Source organism: Pongo pygmaeus, chromosome 5 (genome assembly GCF_028885625.2).
Source record: "Pongo pygmaeus isolate AG05252 chromosome 5, NHGRI_mPonPyg2-v2.0_pri, whole genome shotgun sequence".
In the NCBI taxonomy this organism is placed as follows: Eukaryota; Metazoa; Chordata; class Mammalia; order Primates; family Hominidae; genus Pongo; species Pongo pygmaeus.
The window spans coordinates 33,993,083-34,015,304 of record NC_072378.2 but is presented as its reverse complement, the minus strand read 5'-3'; the positions used below and the strand labels follow the sequence as shown (position 1 = coordinate 34,015,304).

At 51.7% G+C, this 22,222-nt stretch overlaps 1 protein-coding gene and 1 long non-coding RNA gene across 8 annotated transcripts in view; one reads left to right on the top strand and one right to left on the bottom strand.

Annotated features, from left to right (window-relative positions):
* Window positions 1–22,222, bottom strand: part of ITPR3 (inositol 1,4,5-trisphosphate receptor type 3) — a 72,457-nt gene that overhangs the window by 41,257 nt on the left and 8,978 nt on the right. For 2 of the 7 annotated variants that reach the window (XM_063666124.1, XM_063666123.1), the window contains 3 exons: window positions 11,771–11,841; window positions 8,392–8,480; window positions 1,851–1,941 (listed from right to left, as the gene is read on the bottom strand). In XM_063666124.1, coding sequence (XP_063522194.1) covers window positions 1,851–1,941; window positions 8,392–8,480; window positions 11,771–11,841 — 251 coding nt within the window. Of the gene's footprint in view, window positions 1–1,850; window positions 1,942–8,391; window positions 8,481–11,770; window positions 11,842–22,222 lie in introns of those variants that run through there. The other 5 variants (XM_054490242.2, XM_063666126.1, XM_054490243.2 and 2 more) reach the window with 3 other exon arrangements.
* On the top strand, window positions 18,511–21,004 carry LOC129037910 (uncharacterized). The gene is made up of 2 exons (XR_008503012.2): window positions 18,511–18,892; window positions 19,243–21,004. It is a non-coding gene; the product is annotated as an uncharacterized LOC129037910 (long non-coding RNA).

Here is a 22,222-nt window from a genome sequence, read left to right as displayed (position 1 = left end):
AGGGGACAGTCCGAGGAGCAGCTCATAGTCCTGAACTCCCCGTGGGGTCAGGCTGAGGCGCATCATCCCCTGAAACCACACCCTTGCTTAGCTTCTTCTCCTGCCCTATACAGGGAGGAAGAGGCTCCCTCACTGTGTTCTCCTGAGAACTTCCTCAATAATTCACCCATCTTAGGCTCTGCTTCTAGGAATCTGACCTAAGACAAGGCAAATCCAAATTCCAGAAACACGTTCTCTAGTACAATTTTTATTTTGGCAAGTAGATAAAACAAGTGTCATTCCCATAAGCCTAAGCTGCAGGAAGGGTGTCCAATTTTTCTGCTTATCCAAAGGAGGCAGGAATTGGAAAAGCCTGTTCGAAAGCCTGGTAGGAGGGGAGGGAGGATTCTGGGTGCTGGTGAGGGGCTGGTGTGGGTGACTGAGCCTGCGTGACAATAGCCTGGGCTGGGCTGGGAAGCAGTGAGCTCCCCATCACAGGAGGGATCCACAGCCTGGGCACTGAGATCCCTCTCACGCTGCAGCTGTGTGAGTCCCTGATCGCACATTGCTCCAGCAGTGTGGAACAGAAGGGAGACGGCTGTGCTGGGAGACTGGAGAGGAGAAAGCCACTGGAGGGTCCCAGAAACAAAACCCCTTCTTCAGGTCCTTTCCTGTTCCCTCTAAGAAAGCTGTGTCTTTTCTCTGGTCAAAGCTGGTCATCCAGTCCCAAGGACCAAAGAAAAATTAGATTTTCCATCCAGTTCACAAGGAGGCAAAAGCCCCATGGGACCATCGGGAGTAGAAACCGAGTGAACCAAAGATCAAGGAAGACAGAACTTCCTAGAAAGGAAAGGGAAAAATGGCAATTCCACAAGCAGATGGAGCCACCAAGGGCTGCCCCGCCTAGCCCCCCCTCAGCATTGCCAGCATGAGTGGACATCACTTCCGAAAGAGCACTCAGTTTGTTGGAGAGAGTGTGTCTTTTTTTTTTTTTTGAGACACGGTCTCACTCTGTAGCTCAGGCTGGAGTGCAGTGATGCGATCTCAGCTCACTGCAACCTCCACCTCCCAGGCTCAAGCAATTCTCCTGTCTCAGCCTCCCAAGTAGCTGGGATTACAGGCATGCGCCACCATACTTGGCTAATTTTTGTATTTTTAGTAGAGACGGGGTTTCGCCATATTGCCCAAGCTGGTCTCGAACTCCTGACCTCAAGTGATCCACCCACTTTGGCCTACAAAAGTGCTGGGATTACAGGCGTTAGCCACCGTGCCCGGCTGAGAGTGCATCTGTATGGGTTCGGCTCGGCCCTCAGGAGGCAGCTGGGGTCCTCCTGCTTCTTCAGGCTGGGTTGGCACTCCCAGGGCTTCCCCACGTCATTTTGTGGATCTCACTGCCTTGTTAGAGGCAGGCAGTTCCCAATAGAGTGGTGGGGAATGGGACACACCAGGGAATATTCCAGAAATTCAGTGGGCAGGGAGTGATTTAGGTTGTACCACCAATTGTCACAGTGGCACTTAGTGAGCAGAATAGGGTTGCTGGACGCCTGCACCACAGAGATTATCCTGGGTGATGCCTGATGGCAAATGTCCTGCCCACGTGCATAGGTGGACATCTATGAGCAGTGTTCTGGGCCTAGAGCTATACACAGACACACAAATTTTTTTTGCATGGATTTAGCAAACACTGAATTTTCCAGGAATGCAACTCCAATATAAACTGAGGGAAAGCTGTCCTTTGTGTTGTTCAAATTCTCCCAGGAGTTTTCTGCTATTTCGGAAAATACATCACTCATGGCCACACCAAATGGGTGCATGTGTGGCTGCCACATTCATGATTTAAAGGCAAGTGGGCTGGGCTCAGTGGCTCACACCTGTAATTCCAGCACTATGGGAAGCCGAGGCAGGAGGATCACTTGAGGCCAGGAGTTCGAGATTGGCCTGGGCAACATGACGAAATCCTGTCTGTGCAAAAAAAAAAAAATTAATAAAAAATTATCAACAGGCAGCAAGTGGTGGGAAAAAATAAAAATAATTTAAAAAAATAAAAAATTAGCCAGGCATGGTGGTGTGCATCTGTAATCCCAGCTGCTCAAGAGGTTGAGGCAGGAGGTTCACTTGAGCCAAGATTTCAAGACCAGCCTTGGTAACATAGCGAGACATTATCTCTACTAAAATTCAAAAAAATTAGCTGGGCATGCTGGTACATGACTGTAGTCCCAGCTACTTGGGGGACTGAGGCAGGAGAATCACTTGAAACCAGGAAGTCAAGGTTGCAGTGAGCCCTGATCATGCCACTGCACTCCAGCCTGGGCGACAGAGCAAGACCCTGTCTAAAAAATAAAATATATATATTTTTAAAGTTCCCTTCCTTTCTTTTCTCTTTTTTGTCACACTTAGGACATTAAACTAGCTCATTCCCTCCCCCTGGCTCCAGGCTCACTCAGACCCTGGCTCTAGACCGCCACCATTTTGCATTATATAAATATGGATATATAGGCCAGGCGTGGTGGCTCATGCCTGTAATCCCAGCATTTTGGGAGGCCGAGGCGGGCGGATCATGAGGTCAGGAGTTCGAGACCAGCCTGACCAACATGGTGAAACCCCATCTCTACTAAAAATACAAAAATTAGCCGGGCATGGTGGCGTGCACCTGTAATACCAGCTACTCAGGAGGCTGAGGCAGGAGAATCGCTTGAACCGAGGGTCGGTGGTGGAGGTTGCGGTGAGCTGCGATCGCACCACTGCACTCCAGCCTGGGTGACAGAGCAAGACTCCGTCCCAAAAAATAAAAAATAAAAATATGGATATGGATAGATTATATTATTTATGAATTCCACTTTATGTTTTTTGCTACCCTCATCAGACTCAGGGGTGGGCAGGCTGGCAGGGCCTGGTTAAGCTCATCACTGTTTCTCCAGCCCCTAACCTGTTGGCTCAGCAAGAATCTGCCGGATGCACACATCAACCCAGAAATGACTTCCTCCTGTATAAGGAGGTAGGGTTTGATTTAGCCTTGGAGGGAAGAAAAGGTTACGAGGCACACAACTGGAGGAAAGAGCAGGAGGTGGGAGAGGATATGGCGCATCTAGAAACAGGACAGAGGTTCCTCCTGGCAGGGGCAGGGAGCTCATGCAGGAAAGAGGGGCCAGGCAACGGTGGTGCTGAGCTGAGACCAGAGGGGCTGAGAGGTGCAGGGCCCTGCGCCTGAGCCCATAGGTCCTGGGGATTGTCAGCTACTTGGTCTCCGCATGGCCCACCAGCCCCTTCGAACCCTAGTCCAGACAGGAGAAAAGGCAGAAAGGGATAGGTACAGCCCCTAGAGCAGGGGTCTCAAGCTTTTCTGACCTTGACTCACCTGAGAAATAAAACTTAGATCACCACTGCTTAAAACGGCATGAGGACTCCCTGCCCCTGGTCATGGTACCAGGCTCCAGGTCCGACAGGGCTGAGAACCATGGTGACCATCTATGGTGACAGAAAGCAACTAAAACAACGGGATTTTTTAAATGTGTGTTATGCTAAGACTTAAAGAATCAACAAGATGGTGAAGAATTATCCAACAAAAAGAGAAGATAGAAAGGAAAACAAAAGAGATATAGAAACACTCAGCTACTTTTGCCTTGAGGCGACTTCATGATTCCCGGAAGCATGGACTTTTATTTTGACAGCTTCTTCGAATGGAAGGATCAGAGGTCCATGCCCAGGCCCACAGAAGGTGAGGGGTCAACAGGAGACCGGAACCCTAAAGGGATACAGTCTCAGACAAGGGCTGAGCCCACAGTAGAACAGCTCATGCCAGGAGCTAAAGATACCAGTTGGAATACCCCAAATGGTTCAAGTAACCCCAGACGAGCTGGGCTTCAAGTGGGCTTGAACTGGCGAGACCCTCAGGAGTCTGGCAGAAGGAACAGCAGGGCCTTCCTGGAGGAAGGTACCTTCATCCTAGACTCAAACCAGACTTTTCTTTTCTTTTTTTTTTTTTGAGATGGAGTCTCGCTCTGTCGCCCAGGCTGGAGTGCAGTGGCGCCATCTCGGCTCACTGCAAGCTCCGCCTCCCGGGTTCACGCCATTCTCCTGCCTCAGCCTCCCGAGTAGCTGGGATTACAGGCGCCCGCCACCACGCCCGGCTAATTTTTTGTATTTTTAAGTAGAGACAGGGTTTCACCATGTTAGCCAGGACGGTCTCGATCTCCTGACCTCATGATCCGCCCGCCTCGGCCTCCCAAAGTGCTGGGATTACAGGCGTGAGCCACCCCGCCCGGCGACTCAAACCAGACTTTTCAAATGCAATAACCAGTATATGCTCAAAGAAAAGCAGGAATCCTTGGGAACCAGACACCACGAGGGAGAACAAGCCCACAAAATAGACACTAAAAACAGACACAGGCAGAGACTTCAGACGCAGACATCACCTGTAAAACAGATATGTCTTCTCTGCTTCAATCAATAAAAAAAAAAGCTTGAAGGTCCCTGCAGAGAACAGAAAACGATAAAAAAATGACACAGCAGACTGAAAAAAGAACCAAGTAGAACTTCTAGAAATAAAAAAAGCTTCAATAATCAAAATTTAAAACTCACTGGATATATTTAACCAGAGAATAGCCAGAGCTGAAGAAAGAATTAATGAAACCATAACAGCCCTTATAGGGTGAATGCATTCCAATTCTATCCTATCCATTTCTGTCGATGATGGCTGAGTCCATCCAAGTGACTTCACAGCCCACTAGCGGGTCAGAGCCTGTGCCTGCATGAGACACACTGCCCTGAAGCATCCCCGGCAGAGCAGTGAAGTCAGAAAAGAGCCCTCCCTGCTCTTCCTGACTCCTCCATATCTTTCTTGGAAACGTAATACCTGGAACTTGTGAGATTCAACTTTTTCTCTGACATAGATCCTCCCTCGGAGCCTTGCCCACACATACACGTGCCAGAAGATGCTGAGTGAACGAATAAAAAGTAGGTAGACTTGGGGCCCATCGCCATACACATCCCAGGCTTCTACTGCGCTGGGCTCCTTGCCCAAAGGCAGCCCTGTCAGAACCACAGAAGGGGCCTGAGCCTTCCCTGTCACTAAACCACAGGGCTGAAGGGCAGAGAGAAGGAGGGTGGACGGGTAGCCAGGAGACTGGGCCCACACAGGAATTGTGGCATCAAAGGCCATGAGAAAAGGTGGAGGGTCCAGGGAGGTTTCCTAAAGTAAGGATTGTGTGTCCCGGGGTGTGTACCTGTGGATGAAGGGGCACAGGGCTGGTGAGGCTGCAGACAAGAGGCTGTTCATTTATTAAATAAGGTCAGTCAACATTCATCCAATACTCACTAAGGTGCCTACCACTCCAAATGCCCACTGCCACTGCATACCATCATTCCAGGGCAAGAGGGATAGCTTTAAAATACACAAACTCCCAGGCCCTCCACAGATCTTGGCAGGTCTGGGGTGAGGTCTAGGAATATGCATATTTAAAGGCACCTCTCCCCAACTCCCTTTCTACCCCAGATGGTTCTGCTGCTCAATCAAGCACCAGAGTAGAGGATCCAAGTCAAGGACAGAGAGCAAAGCAAGTTATACAGTTGCAGTAATGTACAAGCTCTGCAAGAAATAATGCCTGCATCTGCTTCCAATCACCTTCAATGTTTAGACTCAACCTATAGAACAAAACACCCAAGATGTCATTGTGGTTACGGAAGAGAATGGAAAGGTCATTCAGTCTTGATGAATTAAAAATAAAAATAGGCTGGGCACGGTGGCTCACGCCTATAATCCCAGCACTTTGGGAGGCCGAGGCAGGCGGATTACCTGAGGTCAAGAGTTTGAGACCAGCCTGACCAACATGGAGAAACCCCGTCTCTACCAAAAATACAAAATTAGCTGGCCGTGGTGGCAGGCACCTGTAAGCCCAGCTACTTGGGAGGCTGAGACAGGAGAATCGCTTGAACCCGGGAGGCAGAGGTTGCAGCGACCCAAGATCGCACCATTGCATTCCAGCCCGGGCAACAAGAGTGAAACTCCATCTCAAAACAAAAACAAAATAAAAATAAAAATACGGCCGGGCGCGGTGGCTCACGCCTGTAATCCCAGCACTTTGGGAGGCCGAGGCGGGCGGATCACGAGGTCAGGAGATCGAGACCATCCTGGCTAAAATGGTGAAACTCCGTCTCTCCTAAAAATACAAAAAATTAGCCGGGCATGGTGGCGGGTGCCTGTAGTCCCAGCTACTCGGGAGGCTGAGGCAGGAGAATGGCGTGAACCCGGGAGGCGGAGCTTGCAGTGAGCCGAGATTGCACCACTGCACTCCAGCCTGGGCGACAGAGCGAGACTCCATTTCAAAAAAAATTAAAATTAAAAATAAAAATAAATAAAAATACATGTGGTATAGGCTGGGCACAATGGCTCACACCTGTAATCCCAGCACTTTGGGAGGCTGAGGCGGGTGGATCACAAGGTCAGGAGTTCAAGACCAGCCTGGCCAAGATGGTGAAACCCCGTCTCTACTAAAAATACAAAAAAATTAGCCGGGCATGGTGGCGCAAGCCTATAATCTCAGCTACTCAGGAGGCTGAGGCAGAGAATTGCTTGAACCTGGGAGGCGGAGGTTGCAGTGAGATGAGATTGCGCCACTGCACTCCCGCCTGGGTGACAGAGCGAGACTCTGTCTTGGAAAAAAAAAAAAAAAATACACGTGGCAGCCTGGGCGTGGTGGCTCACACCTGTAATCCCAGTACTTTGGAAGGCCAAGACAAGAGGATCGCTGAGCCTAGGAATTCAAGACCAGCCTGGGCAACTTGGTGAGACCCCCAATTTCTACAAAAAATTTTAAAAACTAGCTGGGTCTGTTGACATGCACCTGTGATCCCAGCTGCTTGGGAGGCTTGAGGCGGGAGGATCGCCTGAGCCCTGGAGGTCCAGGCTGCAGTGAGCCATGATTGTGCCACTGCGCTCCAGACCCTGTCTCAGAAAAGAAAAAAAATACACATGGCAGTAGTGGGAGGGAGACATGGACAGAGTGCTTGGAGGAATTGACAGAATGAGGAAGAAAAAAAAAGGGTAACTGAGACTCTCAGGTTTATAAAGGTGACCCTAGAGAATCTACAGGCCACAGGATGCTGTTGAGAGGATGAGGGGGGCAGTGGAAGAACAGGCCATGAAAGTTAAATTATCATCTATCTTAGCACCAACAGATACTCTAAAATTGGTAAATCAAGCAGTAGTGGCCAGGCACTGTGGCTCATGCCTATAATCCTAACACTCTGGGAGACCAAGGCAAGAGGATTGCTTGAGCCCAGGAATTTGAGACGAGCCTGGGCAACACAGTGAGACCTCGTCTCTACAAAAAATAAAAAAATTAGCCAGGCGTGGTGATGCACACCTGTAATCCCAGCTGCTCAGGAGGTTCAGGTGGGAGGATGGCTTGAGCCTGGGAGGTCAAGGCTGCAGCGAGCCATGATTGCGCCACTGCACTCCAGCCTGGATGACAGAGCAAGACCCTGTCTCAAAAAAAAAAAAAAAAAAAGAAAAAGAAAAAGAAATAGAATAATCATAACATTTGGAGACACGGGGGTAGCTAGCAGAAGAAACCATGAAAAGAGTTAAAAGGGGTTGATTTCTCTTATTACATTGCTGGTGAGGGTACAAAATGATACAATGGCAGTGGGGGGCAAGTGGCAATCACAGAGCTCCCGCCCTCTGCCTCAGCAACCTCAGTGCTGGGCCTGCATTCTCGGAGCGCACCTGCGCTTACATAAAATGACCACAGAAGAGAGTCTTTGCTGCAGCACCAACAGGAATAATAAAAGACTTGAAACAGCCCAAGAGTTCATCAGGGGGACTGCTGAAACAAATTACAATAGAGCCACATAACTCTATGTGTGGAATGCTATGTAGCCATAAGAAAGAGAAATTCTGACAGATGCTGCAACATGGATGAACCCATTATGCTAAGTGAAATAAGGCAGTCACAAAAGGGCAAACACTGTATGATTCCACTTATATAAGGTACCAAGAGTAATCAAATTTATAGAAACAGAAAGTAGAATGGTAGTTGCAGGGGCTGGGGGGAGGAGGAAATGGAGAGTTATTGTTTAATGGGTATTGAGTTTCAGTTTTGCAAGATGAAAAAAGTTCTGTGGATGGATGGTGGTAATGGTTGCACAGCAATGAAAATGTACGGAATGCTGCTCAACTGTACACTTAACGATGGTTAAGATGGTAAACTCCCTGTTATGTGAATCTTACCACAATTAAAAATAAGTGACTTTTGCCAGGCACAGTCGCTCACACCTGTAATCCCAATATTTTGGGAGGTCGAAGCGGGCAGATTGCTTGAGTCCAGGAGTTCGCTTATTTTCCAGCCTAAGCAACACAGTGAAACCCTGTCTCTACAAAAAATAAATAAATTAGCCAAGCATGGTGGCACGCACCTGTAGTCCCAGCTGCTCTGGAAGGTGAGGCATTGCTTGAGTCCAGGAGGTCAGTGTTGCAGTGAGCCATGGTGTCACTGCACTCCGACCTGGGCAACAAAGCAAGACCCTGTCTTAATAAATAAATAAATAATCTTTTTTAATGTTTAAGACAAATTACTATGTAATTTGTAGGAGACTATTTTCTCACGGTTGTCCAGGATATGCAACTAAAATGAATATACTTTTTTTTCATCTTTTTTTTTGAGACAGGATCTCACTATGTCGCCCAGGTTAGAAAGCAGTGGTGCAATCACGGCTCACTGCAGACTTGACCTCCTGGCCTCATGCGATCCTCCCACCTCAGTCTCCTGTGTAGCTGAGACTACAGGGGTGTGCCACCACATCCAGCTAATTTTTGAATTTTTGTAGAGACGGGGTTTCACCACGTTGCCCAGGCTGGTCTCAAACTCCTAGGCTCAAGCAATCCACCTACCTGGGTGTCCCAAACTGCTGGGATTACAGGCATGAGCCACCACACCTGGCTAAAGTGAATATAATTAATGAAAGAGAGAAAGAGGAAGTTTGAGCTTCTATATATTAAGAGAGAAAGATCTCCAGAAGGGTCTGTCTACAGCAAGATTTATAAAGCAAAACCAGCAAAAAAACAGAATAGTGTATATAGAATGCTATCTTTCTGTAAGAAAAGGGAAAATCTGGATATATGTTTGTATTTGCAGAATGGAACACTGGAAGAGACATAAGCAATTAAAGACAGTGATGACCTAAAGAGGCAGTGGTGGAGGGGGTGGGGGGTGGGAAGAGGGTGGGAGCAGACTCTCAGTGTGTGTTTGTATGATGTTTTGATGTTTTAACAGAATGAATAAATTACCTAGTTAGATTTTCTTATATGGTTGCCCCTGGAGAAGGGGAAAGGAGGTTGAGTGAGGAGGGTAGAGTGGAGGACCAGGGTAGAGTGGGGGATCCTAGATCATGTATTTGTCTTGCTTTTATAAAAAGGAAAAAAAGGAATAAGAGCACATTTTCGGCCAGGCGTGGTGGTTCACGCCTGTAATCCTAACACTTTGGGAAACCGAGGTGGGTGGATCACGAGGTCAGGAGTTCGACACCAGCCTGACCAACATAGTGAAACTCCGTCTCTACTAAAAATATAAAAATTAGCCGGGTGTGGTGGCACGTGCCTGTAATCCCAGCTACTCAGGAGGCTGAGGCTGGAGAATCGCTTGAATCCAGGAGGCGGAGGTTGCAGTGAGCTGAGATCGTGCCATTGCACTCCAGCCTGGGTGACAGAGTGAGACTCCATCTCAAAAAACAAAAGAAAAAAAAAAAGAGTACATTTTCAGTGACCAAAAAACTTATGAAAAGGTGCTCAACCTCACTAGTAGTCAGAGAGTAGTCACACCCACCTCCCTGTCACCAGCCTGTCACACCACACAGCTGCCCACACACACCTCGACACACATGCAAAGCTTCCCCTTCCGGTCCTGGCAGAGCCCACCCATGGGACGCTCACCTCTCTCTTTCTCTCTGTCTCTAAGTTCTTTCCAAGAACTAGACTAAATCCTGCTACTAGATGGCAATCCACCCTCCATCTGCAGCCTCAACGCCCTCCCATTTCTGACTCCAGGAGAGGCCCAGGCCTCCTGTCTCTACCCGTCCATCCTTCAGGGAACTGGGACAGGCGAGGTCAGAGCTGTGCCTCCAAGTGAGCACATGAAACCCACAGAGCCTGGGCTCCACTGGGGGAATTCTGGGTGGGTCACAACAACAGGACACGGAGCAGCCAGGCCTGAGTGAGGGGCAGGGCAAGAGGATGCTGGGGAGGGGCCCTGTGCATGCATTGATTACTCAAATGTGCTCGGGGACCTACCGTGTGGCAGACACTGCAGGTAAAACAGCAAACAACAACAAAAACACAGAAATCCCACCCCTGGTGGAACTGACATTCTAGCGGGGCAGAAAAATGGCAAACACAAACAAATAAAATACACTGAGCACAGCAGATTCATGCTACAGAGAAAAAGAAAGCAGGGAAGGCAGGTGGGGCCAGCAGTGCGATTTTGTATTGAGTGGTCGGGGAAGGCCTTGCTGAAGATGTGAGACCTAAAGCTGCTGAGCATCTGGGCTGCGTGGATATTTGGAGAAAGAACGTTCGGGGCAGAGGGAACAGCAAAGATGCAGAGGTGGGAGTGTGGCTGGTGACCATGAGGAATGGCAGGGAGGCTGGTGTGGTTGCAGGGAAGTGGGAGGGGCAAGGGGGAGAGGATGAGGTGGAGAGGCAGCAGGGGCCAACGGTGTAGGGTGAAGGGGCCTTATGGTGGTGAGGTTCGTCCAGGGCCAGGGCAGTTCCCACCTAAGACCTCCACCAGCCAAAACCCTCACTCAGAGCCCCGTGATGGCAGCAGGAACAGAACTGCAGACAGGGGGCCCCTCTGCAGGTTCCAAGTGATGGGCAAGGCCCCTGGCAGCCAGCCAGCCAGCCAGCCAAGGATGCCTCCAGATTGTCTTAAATCCCGCTCCCCTTCCAGCATCCCCCTCAAGGACAATCCCAGCTAAGCTCTCCCCGGAGGAGCAGCCACGCGGGCAGACTTGGTGGCAGCAGACCCAGCGTGTTGCTGCCTGCTCCTACCCTACCCAACACGCCCAGGACCTGTCTGTCTGACTGTCAGTCGGTCTCAGCCCTCACAGGTAAGCACAACAATAGCACCTCACCCTGGCTTGGCATAATGACAGCCAGGATATTGTTTAATCCCCACAAAGGCCCTCAGCCTGCTGGGTGGCCCGAGGAGCCCACTGACCACTCAGGACAAGGCCCCGTGAATGAAGTCACTTGCCCAAGGTGAATTCTCACCAACTTCCCACCAAGGGGCTTTGTTATTAGAGCCTCCTGCAGGGCAGGACTCACACACAGGAGGGGGCTGAGGACACAGCCAGGGTCAGAAGAGTTCTGGAAACCATGGGGTCCAAATCTCTTACCATGCAGTGAGGAACTGAGGCACAGGGAAGGGCTGTCACTAGGGCCTCCTAAAGTCTAAGACAATTCTCTTTTCCACCCGTTCCCTCAGAAAACATCCAGTCACACAGACAAAGAAAGCCCTGTGGCTGTGGGGATTTTGGGGGGAGAATGGGCCCCTGGCCAGAAGTGGATGCGACCCTGAGAAGTGGGGTGTGGCCCCAGAAAATGAAGGGAATGGCACGTCTGTGCCAAGATGGCAGCAGTGCAAGCCAAGGGGGATTCTGCCGACAGCGGAATGAGGTCTGCAGGGCAGCGCCACATCTAATCCAGCCACTGGGGCTGAATGCAGCTGAATAAATTCAGTCGCAGGTCCAGGACCCTGCAGCCTGGGAGAGGCGGGGGCAGAGGAAGCGGAGGTCTTACCTCGGAACTTCTTAGGGGGGTTGTCCAGGTCCCCGGCTGCGGGCTCCACCACACAGCGGTCATCCACCAGCCTGGGGAACAAAGCAGCTCGGTCAGCAGGAGAGAAGAGAACTATCTCCCACAGCATCCCTCCCTTAGAGCAGGGGATGCCAGGGCACCAGTGAGCCCCTAAGATAATTCCTCCATCTCTAACAAGCTCCCCACCATCAAGTCATTCTTTCCTGGCACCACCGTTGAAAGGCAAGGTGTCTCTTGGGGGCAGGGAGAACCCCAGGAAGACCACAGAAGCACACCCAGCCCACCCCAACCCCCTGACTGGAGCTGCAGCTGTCCTGGGGGGACTCTGCCACTAGTTGGGCCTGTCACATGCTGCAGGTGTATCTCCTGTCCCAGCCCTGAGACCCTGCTGACCTGATGGGACGGGCAGTGGGTGAAGGGAGCAGGAGAGGAGGAGAAAAACAAAAGCGTAGAGGAGTGGAAGGGAGACAGTGAGTCAGAAAGACAAAAAGCATAAGAAACAGAAGCAGAGAGAGACCAGAGACAGACAGATGAGAGAAGCACAGGAGACACCAAACTAGCGGCATGAGTCTTTAGGTCTCCAAGGAAGGATGATGATTCTCACGCCTTCCCAGTCTCAGTCAGGCCTCATTTCATATTCTCCTCTTTGGTTCACCCTAGGACAATTTCCCTCTTAGAGCCATGCTGGCGTTAATCTTGCATCTCTTGAGGGCATTCATTTACCCATCCATCTATCCACCCATCCACTCATCCCTCCACCCATCCATCTACCCAGCCCCCAATCATCCATCTATTCATCCACCCACCCATGCACCCATCCATCCACCCATCTACCCATCCAGCCACCCTTCCTGCATTTAAAAATTGTCAATGCCACTCCAGCCTCTAAGATAAAGTGATGCTGATCACCCACCATGTCAAAGGCCAACTCTGTCTCAACACCTCCACGCCTGTTACCTCTGAATTCTCACCAACTTCCCAGCAAGGGGCTTCTTTTTAGTGCCATTTTACTGAGGAGAAAACCGAATCTGAATATCAAATAACTTGCCTAAACCCACAGAGCTGATTTCAAAGCCCATGCTCCTTCTGTACCTCCTCTCCCTGGGTTGGTTAACAAGGTCTTTTCTGTTTTTTTTTCGAGACAGAGTCTCACTCTGTTGACCAGGCTGGAGTGCAGTGGCGCGATCTCGGCTCACTGCAACCTCTGGCCCCCGGGTTCAAGCAATTCTCCTGCCTCAGCCTCCTGAGTAGCTTGGATTACAGGCACCCGCCACCACGCCTGGCTAATTTTTGTATTTTTAGTAAAGACGGGGTTTCACCATCTTGGCCAGGCTGGTCTCAAACTCCTGACCTCGTGATCCACCTGCCTCAGCCTCCCAAAGTGCTGGGATTACAGGTGTGAGTCACCATGCCCAGCCTAACAAGGTCTTTTGTGATCTGACCTCTACCTACTCCCTAGCTAGCCTCACTATTTCCTTGCCCCAACTCTACTAAACCTCCAGTTGATCCCAAGGTCCCTGGAGCTCTCAACTCTCCAGAGACAGTCCTGGCAGCCTGCAGTGCCTTTATACTCACTCCACTCTGGCCCCATGAAGCCACAGGCCTAGCAAAACTCCATCCTTCCACCCTCAGCTCTGCTTTCCTACTCTGCAAAGACTTCCTTGGCCAGCCCCTGTGGGCCTCCCTCCTTCATGTTCCAGCACCTGGTCCTGGCAGCGTCTCTCCCCACTTCTTGACTTGCTGTGTCTACAAGGTGAGTTCCTTGAGAACGGAGCCTCTGTGTGTTTTCTTTGGAATGATTAACACCTTGCACAGTGCAAAGCGTTATGATATAATAAGAAATATATATTTGGTCTTCATCCCGGCTCCTGGCCAGAGCTCTTAAAGCCCTTGTAACTTCCTAAGTGATAAAGGCAAGAAGAGTTACAATGTTTAGATTTTTGTATCCAGTTCCTGAAATAGATCGGAAGCAATAAAGATGAAATGGCATGAATTTTGTTCATTCCAAGCCTCTTTCAACCACACCTGGTTTTATGTTAATGAGGTGACTTTTGGAAAGCCCCTGAGGATGGGGCTGCCGGGGAATAACCGTGTAATTTGAGGGTTCCCATTTTTCAGCCCCACCCCCATCACGACCTCCTCTTGGAAGGAGAGAGCCGCTGAAGGTTAAGTTGACCACCAATGGCCAATGGTTTAATCAATCATGCCTATGTGGACAGGCGCGGTGGCTCATGCCTGTAATCTCAGCACTTTGGGAGGCCGAGGTGGGTGGATCATGAAGTCAGGAGTTCGAGATCAGCCTGACCAACATGGTGAAACCTCATCTCTACTAAAAATACAAAAATTAGCTGGGCGTGGTGGCGCGCGCCTGTAATCCCAGCTACACAGGAGGCTCAGGCAGAAGAATCGCTTGAACCCAAGAGGCAGAGGTTGCGGTGAGCCGAGATCACGCCACTGCACTTCAGCCTGGGTGAAAGAGCAAGACTTCGTCTCAACAAAAACAAAACAAAACAAAACAAAAAACATGCCTATGTAAGGCAGCCTCTGTAAAAACCCAAAAGGGGCCAGGAGCCAGTGGCTCACGCCTGTAATCCTAGCACTTTGGGAGGCCGAGGCAGGCTCATCACCTGAGGTCAGGAGTTTGAGACCAACCCGGCCAACATGGCGAAACCCCATCTCTACTAAAAAAGAAAAAAAATATATTAGCCAGGTGTGGTGGCGCACGCACGCCTGTAACCCCAGCTACTCGGGAGGCTGAGGCAAGAGAATCGCTTGAATCCGGGAGGCAGAGTTGCAGTGAGCCGAGATCGAGTCACTGCACTCCAGCCTGGGCAACAGAGCAAAACTTCGTCTAAAAAAAAAAAAAAAAATAGCTAGGTGTGGTGGCACACGCCTCTAACCCCAGCTACTCAGGAGGCTGAGGCAGGAGAATTGCTTGAACCCTGGAGGCAGAGGTTGCAGTGAGCTGAGATTGAGCCATTGCACTCCAGCCTGGGCAACAGAGCGGGACTCCGTTAAAAAAAAACAAACAAACAAGCAAACAAAAAACCAGGTTCAGAGAGCTGGGCTGGTGAACACATGCGGGTACTGGGAGGGGGTCACCCCTGGAGAGGGCCTGGAAGCTCTGTATCTCCTGCTCCATATTAATCTCTTCCATCTGGCTGTTTTTCTGAGTTCTGTGAGCCATTCTGGCAAATTATTAAACATAAAGAGGGGGTTGTGGGAACCCCTGATTTATGGCTGTTTGGTCAGAAGCACCAGAAGCCCGGACTTGCGACTGGCGTCTGAGGTGACGTTAGTCTTGGGGGACTGAGCTTTCCACCTGTGGGATCTGACACTGACTCCAGGTAGATAGTGTCAGAATTGAATTGAACTGCACGACATCCAGGTGGTGTCCCCAGAGTACTGGAGAACTGCCTCATGTTTTCATATATTGTTAAAGTTTCTAATTCTACTTTGTTATTTCCATTTTGCAGGCAGAGAAACCAGGGTATGGAGATGTTAAACAATCCGCAGAGCCAGGCTTTGAAACCAGGCAGCCCGGCGTCAGAGCAGGCGCTGTGCAGGACTGCAGAATGACAGGGTGGGCAGAGGGTCCTCTGTCTCCTTTTCTCTCCCCACCTCCAGCACCTGCTTAGTCCCTGGCCCTCTTCCCTTCTCCATCTGCACTCATGTCGTTGCGCATCTTGACCACACTCATGAACTTAAAAGCACCTCCAATACCTTCACTGAGAACTCCCACATTCACCTCCCATGAACTCCAGCCTCGGAGATCTAATTGCCTACTCGGCATCTCTACTTGGGTGTCCACAGGCATCGCAAACTCAGCCTGTGCAAGCTGAGCTCCTGGCCTCCCACTGGAACATGCTCCTCCAGAGGTCCTCCCCATCTCAGTCGATGGCAACTCCATCCTTCCAACTGCTTGGTCCAAAAACCTTGGACCTATCCTTGGCTCCTCCCTTCCACTCACACCTCACAACTAACCTGTCAGGAAATCCTGTGGGCTGCATCTTCAAAATACACAATCAGGTACAGAATTGGACCTCTTCTTGGCACTTTCACCACCACATTGTCCAGGCTCCCACCAGCTCTCACCTGGATTTCAGTAACTACCTCCTCACTGGTCTCCTGGGTTCCCGCTTCACTCCCTTCAGCCTATTTCCCACACAGAAGCAGGGGGATCCCTTTAATTTTTTATTTTTTTGAGACAGAGTCTTACTCTGTCACCCAGGCTGGAGTGCAGTGGCATGATCTTGGCTCACTGCAACCTCCTCCGCCTCAAGGTTCAAGCAATTCCCTGCCTCAGCCTCCCAAGTAGCTGGGGTTACAGGTGCCTGCCACCATGCCCAGCTAATTTTTTATTTTTTTTATTTTTATTTTTTTTGTAGAGACAGGGTTTCACCATGTTGGCCAGGCTGGTCTCTATCTCCTGACCTCAGGTGATCCACCTGCATCCGCCTCCCAAAGTGCTGGGATTCCAGGCGTGAGCCACCGAGCCCGGCCAGGGGATCCCTTTAAAAGGTAAGTCAAATCAGGCCAGCACTCCACTCAGAACTCGCGAGAACCACCCATCTCAGAATAAAACCAAAGAACTTACATGGCCTGAAAGACCCACGTGGTCCACCCCCTCACCTCTCTGATCGCATCTCCTCCCCATCCCCCTTCTCCTCACCCCTCTGCTCCAGCCCTGGAGCCCCGTCCAGGCTCCTCAAAGCCCCCAGGGGAGTGGGCACTGGCTGTTTCCTCTGCCCAGAACCCTCTACCTCCAGGACCTTCACCTCCTTCAGATCTGGGCTCAAACAAGCCTGTTCCCATGGAGACTGGAGACCATCTCTCCCATTTTTATTAAAAATTGCAAACTGCTTCCTGCCACACTCAGTATGCCCCTCCCTGTGTAATTGTTATCCACAGCCTTTATCACCACCTGGTTGGCTAGCTAGTTTACTTATTTTTTTACTATCCCTTAGCCTGACCCCATGGAATGTTAAGTGCCGTGAGGGCACAGACGTGTCTGTTTTGCTCCCTGCCGTATCCTCAGCACCCAAACCACTGCCTGGTGCAGAGAGGGGACACACAAAATACATACTGAGTTAATTAATTCGTTTTACTAGCTGTGCAGTAAAGTACACAAGAAGCAAAAGACAAGGTCCCTGCCTCAGGGAGTTTAAAATCTCATTGGGAAGACAAATCACATACTCAGAAGATAAATAACATAAAGAATATGTATCAGAGCCGACTGGTGGTACCAGCCGTGGGTTTCGTCCGAATTCAGGGAAGGGAGAGGTCACTGCTTGGCCAATCAGAGAAGGTGTGGGAGAAGCAGGAGCTGCTCAGAGCCTTGAATAATTCATAGAATTTCTTGTAAGATATTAGTGAATCAGATTAGCTGGTTGTCTCTTAGCAAAGCCCTGAAGGGAGGGGACACAGGATGGATGAATTTTGATGGTGAAAGAAAGCATTGACCAGGGGTGATGGAGCCGCAGGGCAGCATGGAAGTTGTGCAGCTAAAGAGAGGCTGGCGGCAGTCCCCACAGCCCCCATCTTGACCAGCACACAGGGCCTTGTAGCGGGGGAAAGAGGAAGAGGCCGCAGAGTCCCCCTCCTCAGAGGGTCCCTGTTTGAGGAAAAAACTCATCCTCATCCCTGACCCCTCCACGCCTCTCCTGGGAACTCCTTGTCTGGGTCACACAGGCAGGGAAGACATGCAAATTTGGGGGCCAAAGTGTTTTTCCTCACCCCTCTGGACAAGCCCACCTGGTCATTAGGTGGATGTCCATTTGTCCGAGCCCACGCTGGCACAGCTTCTGAAGCCCCGCCTCTCCAGCTCAGCCCCTCCCCATGCCAGTGCCCTGCAGTCCACAAAGCAAGGAGTGCAAACAGAAGCCACTTAGAGAAGGGAGGGAACGGTCAGAAGGGGAGCATGGACTCCGGAGGGGAATTCAAACAAGCTTGGGAAGGAAAACATCCCAGATGTGCAGCTGAGCAGACGACAATGGTCTGTGGAAGGGACCGGAGCAGAGAAGCAAGCCCTGGGCAGGGCTACGGAAAGCAGGGAGGGTCGGTCAGGAGTGAGGACTTGGGAGGCAGGAGATGGGACCTTGGGCATTTTCTCCTGGGTCCGCCAGGACCAGCAAAACAGGCATCATCTGGGAATGCTAGGCTCCATTATGTGTCCCCCAAGACCTCCAAGGGGTGGCACCTTGCCACCTTGCCTTCCTTGTTTTATTCTCCAGAAGTTGAGCGCAGCCCCCACCTGGTGTGTGTAGATAAAGGTGGCCCTGGGCAGATGTTTGCAAGGTCCCACCGTGCCCCCAAGCTCCCCTCACCCGTGTCTCTGTGCATACTCATTAGGCCTAAGGGATCCCATGAAGGTGATCTCCGGCGACAGGGGAGCAGGAGGGAACGGGAGGGAGCGTCGCGTGAAGTCATTAACAGATAAGCAAGAAAGCTCTTATCAGATAGGCTGTTGGGAGACCTGGGGCCAGAGGGAGGCCCGAGGGCCGGGACACAAGTTAGGTAAGTTTGGATGGAGAGGGAGCTTCACCGGGCGAGGCCGAGACCTCCACATCGCTGCGTGGTGGGAGCGGTTCTGGGTCCGCGCGGCTCGGGAGAGCGTGGGTCTGGTCGCCCTGGCCCCGCCCCGGCCCCGCCCCGCCCCGCCCCCAGCCTGGCCCGGCCCGCGACCTCCGGGCGTCCAGCCCCGGCCCCGCCCCCGCCCCCGCGGCGAAGCGAAACTCGCCGTCCCACGTGCAGCCGTCTCCCCCGACGCGCCGCCGCCGCCAAGGGAGGGCCAGCGCGGCCTCGCCCCGGCCTGCCTCCGACTGCCGGCCGCTGCCAGGACGCCGCGCCTCCGCCAGACGCGCCTGGGGGCGGGGCGGGTGATGTGCCGCTGCGCCCGCGCTTTCCTGCTCTCCCCGCTCGTCTGCCCGCGGAGGGCGGCCCCGGGGGACCCCTCCCCACCTGCTGGCACCGACGTCCCTGGCCTTAGCGCCCCACCCCGACTCTTCCTTATGGCGGGCACCTGTGTTTATCAAACTAGCCGGACCACAGGTGCCCTGCTGAGTGCGCACCTGGGCGCTGAAACCAGAGCCGCGCTCTACAGGGGTAAGTGGCCGCTTCGCTTCACCCCCCTCTCCCCAACGCCTCCCCACAACGTCCCTCCACCCACGGGCCCCGGAAAAGGTCTGTTCCCACCCTTTACCAGCCCACCGATCTCTCACTGTCCAGCCTCTACTAGGATGACGCCCCATCCCACTCCTGCCATCTCAAGGCCAAACTGAGGTTCCCGCGTGGTTCTCTGCCCACGCCCCGCTACGCCCACCACTGGCATCGCCCCTCACCTAGAGGCCGGTGGTACCCCAGCCAAGATCACAGAAAAACTGCCCCTCCATCGCGCGACTCTATAGTTTATCAATCGTTTTTACATCCAGTATCTCATTGTGTTCTTACCACAGTCCAGTCGTGAGGCCCACAGAGTGGATGGAACCCCTGAGCCACACAGCTGGTCAGAGAATGGCACAGACACAACCCAGGTCTCCATCTACTCAACAGACCTCACTACGAGCCTACTATGTGCTGGGTGTGGTCCCCACCCTCCGGGATCTCCTGCGACCACGCTGAGTGCCGAGGACAGGAGCCCTGGCTACACCTGTGTGTCCCCTTCTCCCCTCCATTCAGGACCAGCCCAGCAGAGGCTCAGGAGCCCAGAGGACAGTCCCTGCAGTGCGCCTTCCATCCACTGGGAGGCACAAGACCAGTCTGAACAGCAGAGGGAGCAGGAGGATGGGGCTACAGGGAAAGGGTCCTGGCTGGAGGCCTGTGGGCAGGCAAGGCTGTTCTGGGCCCTCTGGAAAGGAGCTGGTTGACAGCTTGTTCTAGGGTTGCAGGAGGACACAGTCCCTGAAATGCCCACGGGGTCTACACCCCAAGACCTTGATCTGAGGTAGGAGAGGAAGACAGCTACATCCCATTCTACCCCATTCCACCCTGCGTGGACTTTGAGATCTAGGTGGGCGCCATGGGAAAGGTAGCAGGGCAGGTCAGTGCTGTCTGGAAAGATTAGATAAGGAGGAGGAAGGGAGCTAGATAGAAGTGGGGCAGGTGACTATCAGGGAGCCTGACTCAAAACCTGCACCTACCAGCTTGGCCACCATCAGAGCACCATGGGAGGGGGAATGACAGACTGGGGAAATCCCCGAGGGACCCTGAACAACTCCCCCTCCCCCATTCAGCTGTGGATGAGAAAACTGTCCCTGGGGCATGGAGGAGAAACTGACCAGCCCAGGTCACACAAGTTAATGGAACAGCAAGTTCCAGATCCCACGTCTTCTGGCTCCCAGCCCCAGACACTGGCTGTGGGCAGAGGATTACCCAGGTGCCGAGGCAAGAGACTGAAGGCACAAACTGTTTCAGTATAATAAAGAAAATAGTTAGAATAAGAATAGTCATAATACAAATTAGATATAGAGATGATCATGGACAATTAGCAATCACTATTAATCTTTACCTTTTACTATTACTCTTTGTTGCATTACTAATATAACCTAGCAATAACCAGTGGGTATAGGGTCAGGTGCTGAAGGGACATTGTGAGAAGTGACCTGGAAGGCAAGAGGTGAGCCTTCTGTCACACCTGCATAAGGGCCGCTTGAGGGCTCCTTGGTCAAGCTGTAACGCCAGTGTCTGGGAAGGCACCCGTTACTTAGCAGACCGCGAAAGGGAGTCTCCTTTCCTTGGAGGAGTCAGGGAACACTCTGCTCCACCAGCTTCTTGTGGAAGGCTGGATATTATCCAGGCCTGCCCGCAGTCATCCGGAGGCTTAAACCCCTCCCTCTGGTGCTGTGCTTCAATGGTCCCACTCCTTGTCCACTTTCATGCTCCTCCCGTACTCCTGGTTCCTCTTTGAAGATTGCAGTAGATAGCAGTAGAAGAAATAGTAAAGGTCTTAAAGTCTTTGATCTTTCTTACAAGTGCAGAGAAGAAAACGCTGACATATGCTGCCTTCCCTCTCTGCTTCGGCTACCTAAAAGGGAAGGGCCACCTATCCTGTAATCCCATGACTTGCTTCACCTTGTCAATCACTTAGAAGATTCACCCTCCTTACCCTGCCCCCTTATCTTGTATGCAATAAATATCAGCGAGCCCAGCCGTTGGGGCCATTACCGGTCTCCGCGTCTTGATGGTAGTGGTCCCCCTGGCCCAGGTGTTTTTTCTTTATCTCTTTGTCTTGTGCTTTTATTTATTACAATCTCTCATCTCCGCACATGGGGAGAACACCCACTAAGCCCCGTAGGGCTAGACCCTACAACTGGCCACCACTCCACAGATGCAGGCCAGCCCCAAGGAGGCCACTCCAACAGCAGGCACTGTCAGAACACTGGGATGGGCTGGTGGTGGGTGGGAAGCCTGGGGGGCCCTTTCTCCAGATAGCCAAAGTCACACCTACTAGGCGGAATGTTAAGAGAGGAACCCAGATTCACTGGTTGGGGCTCCTGGCTCATCAGAGAAAAGAAATTAACTCCTGCATCCCTGCAAAAGCAACCATTTCCTTTACCTCTACATATCTTTACCAAGAATCCACCCTGTGCCAACCAAGGGGCCAGGCAGTATATGGAATATATGGAATTTTAAAACAAGTACAGCTAAAGCCTTCAGAAAGCTTAAAGTCTAGAAAGGGCAATAAGCCACACACGCAGAGAACCCAAATAGTCTCTCCAGAAAGAATGGAGATAGCAAGAACAACTAAACTTGGCCCAGTAGAAATAAAGGTCGGGGCCAGTGTGCCACCCTGTCTCTGCCACAGGCCTGGGTTTCTGGCTGTCAGGGTCAGGCAGGCTCTCTGACAAGTCCTGGGGTCTCTACGACAAGTCCTGGGGTCTACAGCGGTGCTGGGTGCATGGGAGGACATATCTGTAAGGCCAAGGAGAAGAAAGACAGGGAGCAGGAGGCCAAAGGGAAAGCTGGGAAGAGAGGGAGAAAAGGTGCAACCATGGGCCGCCAGCCAGCCCTTGCCTCATATATTTGGCCTGCCAGCCCCAGGCTTGTCTCCCACTCTCCATAACCCAGAACTGGACTCCCTCAGTCTTTCTCACTTGACAGAGTAACTGAGGCTGTAGGACCCTCGGCAGGGCAGACCCTCAGGCCAGCTCGCCCTGGCTCCAAACCTCCGCAGAGCTCTCTGGGAAACAAAGCAACAAAGGCAGCCCTGACAAATCAATCCAGAAAATGAAGCAGCCTACACCACAACCCCGCCTTGCCAGAAACTCAGTGTTCATGGTAGAAAAGGAGATGGGGGCGGGGCGCTGTTTTAGATTAAAGAGGCATAAGAAAATGTAACACGAGTACCTTGACAGGATCTCGATGGTTTTTTTTTTTTTTTTTTGACGGAGTCTCACTCTGTTGCCAGGCTGGAGTGCAGCGGCGCGATCTCGGCTC